This window comes from Vipera ursinii (genome assembly GCF_947247035.1).
Source record: "Vipera ursinii genome assembly, chromosome: 6".
Taxonomy (NCBI): domain Eukaryota; kingdom Metazoa; phylum Chordata; class Lepidosauria; order Squamata; family Viperidae; genus Vipera; species Vipera ursinii.
Genome location: NC_139515.1, coordinates 49,077,113 through 49,089,381, shown reverse-complemented (window position 1 = coordinate 49,089,381; position 12,269 = coordinate 49,077,113). Strand labels below are relative to the sequence as shown.

The window sequence follows — 12,269 nt, the reverse complement described above, 5'->3', positions numbered from 1 at the left end:
TGAAACTATTTTCATGTATAGGGGTCCAGTTCCACACTGCCTGCTTATCCCTCAACCTGTGAAGGGGCTCCCACCCTCGTCGCCAGTGAAGTGTAGTGGGTTAACACAAACAAGACGATGCCAGGCAGTGAATTCAGCTCTTTATTTGTAGAGAAGAACCAGCAACAGAATGGGCTGCCTGTGCCCTTTATATACTCTGGCTGCTGAGCTGACAGCCAATCAATTTAACTAGGCTTTCCTGCCGAAAACTGAGCCACGCCTAGCAGCAGTTATGTACAGCCCCTTCTAGCTGTCATCTGTTAAGCTATTGCTTAATATAATACACACTCCAATACACAGCACCCTCCCTTTCAAGACACTTGACCAAAATTAAGTCTTTCAGTTGCTGATTAAATATTATTAATTGCTATTTCTCAAAGCAATTTATCCAATGCTGGATTTGTTTCATTATTGGATTAATGCATTATTGGAAATCCCAACTGACCCCACCCAACCCAGATGGACATTTTTCCCTGTCTCCAGCTCCACTGGATGTCTGCAGGTCACACTAAGCATACAAATTCTGATTACATATTCAAGTTCGGAGTTAATTTATATATGGACTATGTAATTTGGACATATGTACATAAACTCTATTTGCACATTTAGCCTACAGATAAATATCTGAAGTGGAACAAATATATTCTACCTGCCTTCCATTCAAAATATATTGTCTGGTGTATCAACAGAATCTTATTAAGGATGCCTTTGTGGATTTTTATTCGAAATTATATACTAAAGAGGACATTAATGCAAAAGATATTGATACGTATTTGGAGAAGGCTAGCATCCCGGTTCTTACGCAAGTACAAAAAGAGGGGATTAACCAGCTGATTACAGAAGAAGAAATTTTTATAGCTATTAAGGAACTGAAGGTGGATAAAGCACCAGGCACTGATGGCTTGACTGCGGCCTATTATAAAAACTTACAATTAGAGATGATAAAACCGTTAAAGGAACTGTTCCAGACAATCCAGAGGGGGGGAAAGGTGCCCCCGTCTTGGAGAACAGCTTTTATCTCTTTGATTCCGAAGGAAGACCAGGATGCTACTTTAGTTAAAAATTACAGACCGATATCGCTTTTAAATACAGATTATAAGATATTTGCTAAGGTTTTGGCTAATAGACTGATGAGGGTTCTGCAACAGGTGATTCATGGGGACCAAACGGGGTTTATTAGTGGAAGACAAATGAAAACTAATGTGAGACATATAGTTGATGTGTTAGAGTTTTTGGAAAGGCACAACCAGATCTCTGCTGCGCTAATCTTTTTAGATGCTGAAAAGGCTTTTGATCAATTGAACTGGCAATTTTTGTTGAAAGTTTTAGACAAAATGGATTTTGGGGAAAAATTTTTACAACCGATTAGGGCATTATACCAAAAACAAACTGCCCGAATTATAGTTAACAATAGTTTGACAACAGTATGTAATATTGAGAAGGGCACAAGGCAAGGGTGTCCGCTATCGCCCTTGTTATTTATATTAACATTAGAGATATTATTGGTTAAGATTCGGAATTCGGAAAAAATTAAGGGGATACAAGTTGGAGATCAGGATTACAGATTGAGAGCATTTGCAGATGATCTGGTTGTTACAGTGACCCAGCCAGAGAACTCTGTTGTGGACCTGATGGAGATAATAACACAATATGGGAAGGTTTCTGGATTTAAAGTAAATATACAGAAAACTAAAATTTTGGCTAGAAATATGACAGTTTCGCAGAAGGCTCTCCTAGAAGGATTAACTGGATTTGAGATTGTTAAAAGGGTTAAATATTTGGGGGTGATTTTGTCGCCCTCTAATACAAAGCTATATAAAAATAATTATGAAAAGTTATGGGGGAAAATTCAAAAAGAACTGGAGAGTTGGGAAAAATTGCAATTGTCTTTGTTGGGACGGATTGCAGCAGTGAAAATGAATGTCCTGCCCAAATTTTTATTCTTATTTCAAATGATACCGATTCTTAAGAAAGACTCTAATTTGGAGGAATGGCAGCGTGGTATCAATAAATTTGTGTGGGCAGGGAAAAAGCCACGAGTTAAACTTAAGATTATGCAGGATACTCGTGAGAGAGGTGGCCTTAAAATGCCTAATTTTAAATTATATTATGAAGCTGCTGCACTAGTAGGAATAAGTGATTGGATTAATTTGACACAATCGAGGTTATTAAATCTTGAGGGCCATGATCTGTTGTTTGGCTGGCATGCATATTTGTTGTATGATAAGAAGGTAGATACTGTGTTTAGGATGCATATTTTAAGACAGGCATTGCTGAGAGTTTGGAAGAAGTATAGACATAAGTTAAGCAGCAAGATACCATTGTGGGCAATCCCAAAACACGCAATAGAAAATATACATGCTGGTTTCAAACATGATGAGACTACTTACAAGGAAATTTTAAGTTTGGAAAGGAATATTTGGTGCTTGAAATCATATAGTTTCTTGCGAGAAGAGAAGGTTGTTCAGACTTGGTTTCAATATATTCAGTTGCAGGCCAGGTGGAAAGAAGACCAAAAAAATGGATTTGCAACGACTGATGAAAATTTGATAAAGCAAATTAGAAATCAAGGACCAGCACATATTAAACGGATATATCTTGCATTGATAGAGATCGATTCAGAAACAGAGCTTGTTAAGGATTGTATGATAAAATGGGCCCAAAATATTCAGGAAGTTATTACAATGGACACGTGGGAAAAGATCTGGGTGAGGAATGTAAAATTCACTCAAGCTCAAAGTCTAAGAGAGAACTTTTACAAAATGTTTTATAGATGGCATCTAGATCCTAAAAAGCTTGCAAGTATGTATCCGAATTATCAGCCTAAATGTTGGAGGTGTGGTGATGAAGAGGCAACATATTTTCACATATGGTGGACATGTAAAAAGGTCAAGGCTTTTTGGATAAAAGTCTGGTGGAACATGCAGAAGATTTTTAAACAGAGGATAAAGTTTTGTCCGCAATTTTTTTTGTTGGGAATAATTGTTGACGCTACAGTTGTGGACTCTAAGTTGATGTTGAATTTAGTTACGGCAGCAAGACTTTTGATAGGTCAATATTGGAAGAAAGAGGAACTGCCGACTATACAAGAGTGGATTTTAAAGGTTTCCGACTTGGCAGAGATGGCGAAGATTTCGGCCTATTTGAAAGATTACTCGCAAGAACATTATATTATGGAATGGAGAAAATGGATTGAGTTTATCCAGAATAAGTATAGGGTCAAGAAGTTTTATCTAGCATTTGAATAAGTCTTCTTTCGTTTTCTTTTTTCTTTTTTTATTTTGTCTTCTATATATATTTAATAATGCTAAGTTTTGTTTGTTCCTATATAAGTTAGAGAGTGATGGATTTTAGAATTTATAGTTGTTAGTATATGGTTGTTTATGATTGCTTTTTTATATATATATACCTTGTATTTAGCTCTGGGAAGTCCGGGGGGGGGAGGGGGGTGGGGGGGAGGTGGGGGGGAGGAGGGAGGGGGGGAGGGGGGGGAAGGGGGGAGGTAGGGAGGGGAGGAGGGAGGGGGAAGGGGTTTTTTTAAAGGAAAACTGTATTTTTAAAACTTTTCAATAAAAAAAATATATTGTCTGGTCTTGATTTTATATAACGTGGAGGAAAATGCTTACGTTTGTTAATATTTATGATGAAATAACATCATTTTAGGCAAAGGGCTAAAAGAAAAAACTAAACAATTGGAACTAAATAAGCTTAATGGTAAAATAAAATAACTCCCAGCTACTTATTATATTAGAAAATCTCTATTAATGTTTTTCACCTTCTTTCAAGTCTCTTAATATTATTAATATTATTGAGTTTTTAATTGCAGTTGCTTCAGCTCGGCTGCAGAGGTTAGACAGTTCTACAGTTCGCACATATTCATGTTGATATACCTAGCATGAAAAAGAGCTCCGAACTGAAGTAAGTATTCATTCAAACATACATGAAAGGCTGCATTCTTTATGGAAAAGATGCTTTGGGCTTCTGCTGGAGGCTTGTGCATTTCAGCAATGCTGGCAATGACCTGGGCTGTAACATTTCTAGTTGCGATGGACAAGATACATATGATAAACTATCCCTCCATGCCAAGATTTTTTTTTTTGATATCTCATATCCTAGATGGGCTCTACAGCCTTAATTTCCTTAAGATATAGCTTGGATACTAGTTTTTGTTGTAGTTGTTTTTTTCATGCTAACCTCCAAAGCATTACTGCATATAGTTAGAATGATATACAAAATTTGCAACATTTTAGAGCAGTTTCAGCCATGTTCTTGAGCCACAGAGAATGGAACATGATTGAATGGAAGGTGGAGGGGAAGGACCAGTTTCAGTCATGTTCTAAGAGCTAAATTTCTGATGCTACCTCTGGACCCAATAATAAATCCTGTTTGCATTTCTTCAGAAAGTAACAGACAATTCTAATTTGTTTTCTGATATACCACTGTTGTTTGATGGTCAAATTGGGAAAACAAACTATTGTTCCAATAGAGGAAACTATAACCCCACCCAAACTGGCAGAGTAAGTTTCTACATACCCAAACACACACAGAGCAGACCCCACACTCATACTGATAATGTTACCTGAGTAATGAAACATTTTCAGGCAAACAACAAAGCTCAGAGAGCACTAAGAACTACACAAACTCTTGATTGTAACATTGAAGACATTTGATGATGATGTTACTGTAGAAAATATGTAATTGAATGGCAATCATTTCTTCCATTACAAAATTTAATGTACAGTGTGTAGGCCCACTAGGCTCCTTGAAAACTGGAAAAAAAATCAAGATCCAATAATATTTTATGTTCTTAAAATTATCTCCTAAGTGTGTGTCTGTGTTCTTCCAGGAATGTCTCTGGCCAATCTAAAACAGTCTTCTGAAAATCATAAATTATTTTTCTTACCTCTCACCCCACATTCTCTTCTATGAGTGGGTGTAATATTTATAATCTAAAAAAATCTAACAAATACTAATTGTATTTTCCTCTATACTAATTGCTCACTTGCTGTAGTCTGCTCTGTTCCTACCTGATATTGACCCCCACACCCAGATGCTGTTCACAGTAAACAGTATGGCATGGGGTTGGTGAATAAAGAATTTGATCTGTTGTAAAAAATAGTTTTTTTCCAAACAAAACAAATTACCTTTGATTACATTTATTTAAATACTCTGTCCTCATATGTAGTGTGATCTTAAATTAAAGCTGGCTGAAATCATTATCCTTTCTCTTGAAGTTAAGTAATATTTGGAAATCTGAGCCATTAAGATATCATGATTGCTAAGTGTATCTGTCTTTAACATAAGTTTAAAAAACAATAATGTAATGATAGTAGACATTTATCCTCTGATTATTTAATCTGTTTTTAAACAGGATATATTGAACATATGAAAGCCAAGGGACAAAATATAAATCACAGATTTTTTATAAAAATAAGCACTTTTCAAAATGTAGGCAAAAATAAAGTTTATCCACGTAATTTACAATTACTACTGTTCAAACAGTGATGTCACTCACAGTTCAATGTAGTGGCAACTGTGTTCATTAGAACAATGATTATATTTTGTCCAGCAGTGACTAGACAAATCCTATAATCATGACTAGACAAATCCTATAATCATGAAAACATCATCTTCCAAAATGCATGTATTTTCTAAAATACATCTTAAACATTACAGCCTTCCCACTAGAGAACAGCAACCTCGGTATTTTTATTAAAACATGCTATTCATTAAAATAAATTTGTACTCTGGCAAAACAAAATCATTTTCCTTTTTTTTTCAAAAAAAGGGGGACTGGAGGCTAAAACATATAGGGAACAGTTACTGGAATTGGGTATGTGTAGTTTAATGAAGAGAAGGGTGAGGGGTGACATGATAGCAGTGTTCCAATATCTCGGGCTGCCACAAAGAAGAGGGAGTCAGGCTATTCTCCAAAGCTCCTGAAAGCGGGACAAGAAGCAATGGATGGAAACTAGTCAAGGAGAGAAGCAACCTAGAACTAAGGAGAAACTTCCTGACAGTTAGAACAACTAACCAGTGGAATAACCTGCCTCCAGAAGTGGTGAATGCTCCAACACTGGAAGTTTTTAAGAAGAGACTGGCCAGCCACTTGTCTGAAATGATATAGGGTTTCCTGCCTGAGCAGGGGGTTGGACTAGATGACCTCCAAGGTCCCTTCCAACTTATTATTATTATTATTAAATAAGGTAGCGGTGTTTAAAAGAAAAAAAGACACGCTGGAACTATAATCCTATACAACTGTTTTAATAAATAAACTCTCTTGATTTTACTGAGATTTTTTTGCAGGTTACCTTCCTGTATCTGCATCCTTAATATACAGTATAAACATCTCTACTTCATGTTATTCTAACATTTGTTTTTGAAACAAACATTTAAATAGAAAATTACAAGATTTCTTAAAGCTATTTTAGCTGTTCTTAGAGATGAATTTAAATGCAACCAGTGAATCTTCCACCATGTGTTTTTACTGATCCCACCTTCACACTGCCTTCCCCCTTTCCTGCCTCAATTAAGCTTTATTTTACAATTGCTACCCAGAGATTATTACTGTAAATGAATCTATAGCAGCGTAAAGGTTATTATTGAATGAACTGTTTTTTCTTACTTCTAGATGCCACCTCTTTCTTCTATTTTACCTGAAGTGCACTACCACCATCTTAAGAAGCTTTTATTCCAAGAACAGGGTAATAGGGAAGAAAATATAAATGTTTATCAAACTAAAATGTGTGGTGATCTTTTTACATATTTAGTTGTAATGTGCAACCTACCAAATACTACTGTCGCACAATTTTTTAATCCTTTCTGTGGAGTTGACACAAAAGTTGGTCATAATCTCCACTGAAATGATTGAACAGTGTGTAGCAACAATATTGTCCAGATTGCACATCTGATGTAGTTTAATTAATAATAATTACTAATTTTTAAAAGTACACATCCTGACAAATTTGGCCAATGTGCAGAAATAATACTTTTGTCAAAAGGGGACCTTCATTTTGAAACTTGTTCCATCTGTTTTATTGTAATATATTAGAATTACATGTATTTATGGTGAATTTCTTTTAATATGTGTCTCATGTAAATGGATATAAATATGATTTTTAAAAAATATGTGGTACATGGGGTCTTAGTGAAAACACTTGACAAATACATTGTCAGGTGTAATGTTTGTATCTTTTCATTCCACTATTTTTTACAATTTTGAATTGTAGCAAAGTCAATTGGATATTGGGTAGCAAAAAGTTATTAGATACTTCATCATGTTCCTACTTTTTAATATATATATATATATACCACTATTTAAAGTGAATTCTTCCCTCTAATGATCAAGAGGAAAAAGATTTAAACATGAAACTTAAGCCAAAAATGGACCTATAAAGGCAAAACAGAACTCTCATACACATATACAAACATTCACACAGAAATGCATACAAAATTGTAGAAAAGCACTGTGACTGCTCTTTTTTCTAAAACGAACATGAAGAAAAACTGCAAAACTCAGAACCAATTACAGAAAGCAAGAGACATCTTCCTCAATGGCTACCAAGAAGCATTTACCAAGAAGCAGCTAGCTTTGCTAGTATTTTTTTCCCCTCAAAATTCTTCACATGCTAGCTAAAATTGGCCTTAAACAAAATGAGATGAAAATAAATCTGATTTTCAACATTTCAGTTGTATAGCAATACCCTCCATGTCTTCATTATAATAGGGTATTGGAACAGCTGCTTGTCTAATGTTAGGCTTTCATTCAAAAGTGGCCTTGCTGAGACTTCACTGAAGTCAACTTTATCAGAGGAAATAACTAAAACACAAAACAGTTATTATATACTATATAGAAGTTTAGAGGAGAAACTGTTACCTGCTGTGGTTTTATTTGATGGTGTTATTGATGTTTGCCCTTTGTTATATTGGAAGTTTCAAAGTATGAAATATTTAATAATGTAATTTACCTACTCTATTTGCTAAAAATCTTGCTGCCTGATTGATCTTATTGTAGCTTAAGTCCTGTCCTTCAGCAGGCTTACCTGCAAAACATCTGCACGTGCATTTGTTTTACTGCATTTTTAAAATTTTAAACAGATTTCAGTTAATTAAATGGTGACCAATTTTTCTCTCTCCCCCTTGTCAATAAAATAAAATCAGTGCTCTTTTATGTGATCTGTCTGTGGTACAATGGCATACATCATGGTTTCAACTTAAATTTTTAAAGATAAACATTGTTTAAGGGACAAATACAATCAAGACATTCTCATTTATCAGTCTATTAAAATACAGAATGTTTCCCATTCCAATGATTTGGAAATTTGAGAGAGCCTATTTTGACTTTGAAGCAGTTGTTTGGAATTCAAAATGATTATTACATATCAAGGTATACTGTCTCAATTACTGTATCAGAGATAATTTCTAAAATGTTCAAAATACAGGGAGTGCAGAATTATTAGGCAAGTTGTATTTTTGAGGATTAATTTTATTATTGAACAACAACCATGTTCTCAATGAACCCAAAAAACTCATTAATATCAAAGCTGAATATTTTTGGAAGTAGTTTTTAGTTTGTTTTTAGTTATAGCTATTTTAGGGGGATATCTGTGTGTGCAGGTGACTATTACTGTGCATAATTATTAGGCAACTTAACAAAAAACAAATATATACCCATTTCAATTATTTATTTTTACCAGTGAAACCAATATAACATCTCAACATTCACAAATATACATTTCTGACATTCAAAAACATAACAAAAACAAATCAGTGACCAATATAGCCACCTTTCTTTGCAAGGACACTCAAAAGCCTGCCATCCATGGATTCTGTCAGTGTTTTGATCTGTTCACCATCAACATTGCGTGCAGCAGCAACCACAGCCTCCCAGACACTGTTCAGAGAGGTGTACTGTTTTCCCTCCTTGTAAATCTCACATTTGATGATGGACCACAGGTTCTCAATGGGGTTCAGATCAGGTGAACAAGGAGGCCATGTCATTAGATTTCCTTCTTTTATACCCTTTCTTGCCAGCCACGCTGTGGAGTACTTGGACGCGTGTGATGGAGCATTGTCCTGCATGAAAATCATGTTTTTCTTGAAGGATGCAGACTTCTTCCTGTACCACTGCTTGAAGAAGGTGTCTTCCAGAAACTGGCAGTAGGACTGGGAGTTGAGCTTGACTCCATCCTCAACCCGAAAAGGCCCCACAAGCTCATCTTTGATGATACCAGCCCAAACCAGTACTCCACCTCCACCTTGCTGGCGTCTGAGTTGGACTGGAGCTCTCTGCCCTTTACCAATCCAGCCACAGGCCCATCCATCTGGCCCATCAAGACTCACTCTCATTTCATCAGTCCATAAAACCTTAGAAAAATCAGTCTTGAGATATTTCTTGGCCCAGTCTTGACGTTTCAGCTTGTGTGTCTTGTTCAGTGGTGGTCGTCTTTCAGCCTTTCTTACCTTGGCCATGTCTCTGAGTATTGCACACCTTGTGCTTTTGGGCACTCCAGTGATGTTGCAGCTCTGAAATATGGCCAAACTGGTGGCAAGTGGCATCTTGGCAGCTGCACGCTTGACTTTTCTCAGTTCATGGGCAGTTATTTTGCGCCTTGGTTTCTCCACACGCTTCTTGCGACCCTGTTGACTATTTTGAATGAAACGCTTGATTGTTCGATGATCACGCTTCAGAAGCTTTGCAATTTTAAGAGTGCTGCATCCCTCTGCAAGATATCTCACTATTTTTGACTTTTCTGAGCCTGTCAAGTCCTTCTTTTGACCCATTTTGCCAAAGGAAAGGAAGTTGCCTAATAATTATGCACACCTGATACAGGGTGTTGATGTCATTAGACCACACCCCTTCTCATTACAGAGATGCACATCACCTAATATGCTTAATTGGTAGTAGGCTTTCGAGCCTATACAGCTTGGAGTAAGACAACATGCATAAAGAGGATGATGTGGTCAAAATACTCATTTGCCTAATAATTCTGCACTCCCTGTATTAGTTTCATATTTGAAATACAATGTTTTAAAATTCAATAATTTGATTTACTCAAAAGTATCTGAATTTAAAGTGGTTTGCACACAATACTATGAAATACACCAGTTTCAACTCATTCTAGTTATATTGCAAAATGGTTCTTTTCAGTACATTATTGTGCCTTTTCCAGCTGAATATCTTCCAGACAGAAAATACATATATGTTAATTTTTAATTTGTTCTCTGCCTTACCTTTATGATTCTTGTAGGAGGCACAGAAGAGGGCATGTTTTTTTCTAAAGCTGAAATGAGGAATTTTTAACCTACAATCTACCAGCTTGAGTTGCAGATCATTCTACACTTCTGTTCCAAGTGTTTTGTGAATTACGGTTTTTTCATGTTGGCTTGCTCTTTTTTCCCCTGTCAGTGAATACAATTCAGTGCTCTGCGTCATTAGGCTGCTGAGCGAAGAGCAGAAGAAAAAGAGTGTTATTTCCTAAAAAAATATATTGGTGGGGTCTATATAGAAAGCCAGAGACCAGGTAGCCTTTGGATTAAAACCCATCCGGCCCTATCTAGACCGGGATGCCTTACGTACGGTCACTCACGCGCTCGTGACCTCTCGTCTGGACTACTGTAACGCTCTCTACATGGGGCTACCCTTGAAGACCACTCGGAGGCTCCAGCTGGTACAGAATGCAGCCGCAAGAGTTGTGTTGGGAGTTTCCCGACACTCCCATGTTACACCTCTGCTCCGCGAGCTGCATTGGCTTCCAGTTGTCTTCCGGGTGAGATTCAAGGTGTTGGTAATGACCTACAAAGCCCTACATGGCATGGGTCCGGAATACCTTGGGGAGCACCTGCGGCCGGTGGCAACTTCCCTCTGCCCAGTACGCTCCCACAGAGGGCCTCCTCAGGGTGCCACCGGTCAAAGAATGCCGACTGGTGGCCCCCAGGGGGAGGGCATTCTCTGTGGGCCCGCCGGATTTATGGAACCATCTTCCGGTTGAGCTCTGGATGGCGCCTGACCTCCGCTCCTTCCGGCGCAATCTCAAAACTTACCTTTTCAAACAAGCTGGCCTGGCCTGATGGGATGGGGTTGGGTTTTATTAATGTGTTTTAACCTACTTTTTAATGTGTTCAAGGTTGACTCAGCCTTCCATCCTTCCGAGGTAGGTAAAATGAGGACCCAGATTGTTGGGGGCAATTAAGCTGACTTTGTAATAATGCCGCTTGGGGTGTGTGTGAAAGCCCTAATAAGCAGGCATATACATAGAATGAAGGCTACTGCTAAGCTTGTAAGCCGCCCTGAGTCTTCGGAGAAGGGCGGGATATAAATGGAATTTAAAAAAAAACTTATTCATGGGCATTTTGTTTAATCTTTTTTAATTTTTGTATTTTGTTTTTTAATATGTACTGCCCTGTTCACCGCCCTGAGTCCTTCGGGAGAAGGGCGGTATACAAATAAAATTAATAAATAAATAATAAATAAATCCCACAACCCCACCTCACCCCCAAAAGGATAACTGTACTTGCCCGCAACAACCTTGTCCAACCCATCTTTGCTTAACATTTAAGAAAACTTGGCCTTCCCTTTTAATCAAAGGGGATTCCTTAGATTGCAGTCTAAATTGTACTGTATTAATCAGTAACTTCCATTGAAAGCAACTGGACTCATTCCATATTTGGCTGCAAGAGTTCTCAGCATGTGCTAGATTAAAGGAGGGGGAGAGACAGGATAATAGACAAAAGGTTTACTCAAATTTATTTTCAATTAAACATTTTTTACCGACTTACATACAAGGAGGTTGAACAACCCTCAACTTAGTATCACAGCTCTTCCCTTAATTTCAGAATTCTTTGCAAGCAAATATTTTAGACAGTTCATGGACGCCATCTGTTTTCTAGCACCTTTTTAAGTAAGTCAATGATAAAGAAAAAGAGGATGTCAGAATGAAAGAAAAAGCTATTTTCATCCCCTCCCAAATAGCCTCATTACATGAAAGTCCCCAACAAATTACTCGTAGAGAAATACAGGTAGTCCTCAACTTACAACAGTTCATTTAGTGACTGTTCAAAGTCACAACAGCACTGAAAAAAGTGACATGACTGTTTTTCACACTTATAACCATTGCACGGTCACATGATCAAAATTCAGATGCTTGGCAACTGGTTCACATTTATCATGATCGCAGTGTCCCGGGCTCATGTGATCAGCTTTTTTTTAATGTAAATTTTATTGGTTTTTA

The 12,269-nt window shown here is 37.1% G+C and overlaps 2 protein-coding genes across 2 annotated transcripts in view; one reads left to right on the top strand and one right to left on the bottom strand.

Annotated features, from left to right (window-relative positions):
• The window catches only part of PPFIA2 (PTPRF interacting protein alpha 2), a gene marked incomplete at its 5' end in the record, with an annotated part of 237,474 nt that extends 230,309 nt beyond the window's left edge, over window positions 1-7,165 (top strand). Inside the window, 2 exons of the mRNA XM_083365122.1 lie at window positions 3,866-3,957; window positions 6,671-7,165. Coding sequence (XP_083221248.1) covers window positions 3,866-3,924 — 59 coding nt within the window. The 3' untranslated portion in view covers window positions 3,925-3,957; window positions 6,671-7,165. The remainder of the gene's footprint in view (window positions 1-3,865; window positions 3,958-6,670) is intronic.
• A 4,620-nt stretch (window positions 7,166-11,785) lies between these two features.
• Window positions 11,786-12,269, bottom strand: part of ACSS3 (acyl-CoA synthetase short chain family member 3) — a 54,973-nt gene continuing 54,489 nt past the window's right edge. Inside the window, exon 17 of the mRNA XM_083365138.1 lies at window positions 11,786-11,931. The gene's annotated coding sequence lies outside the window, so the exon portion shown is untranslated. The remainder of the gene's footprint in view (window positions 11,932-12,269) is intronic.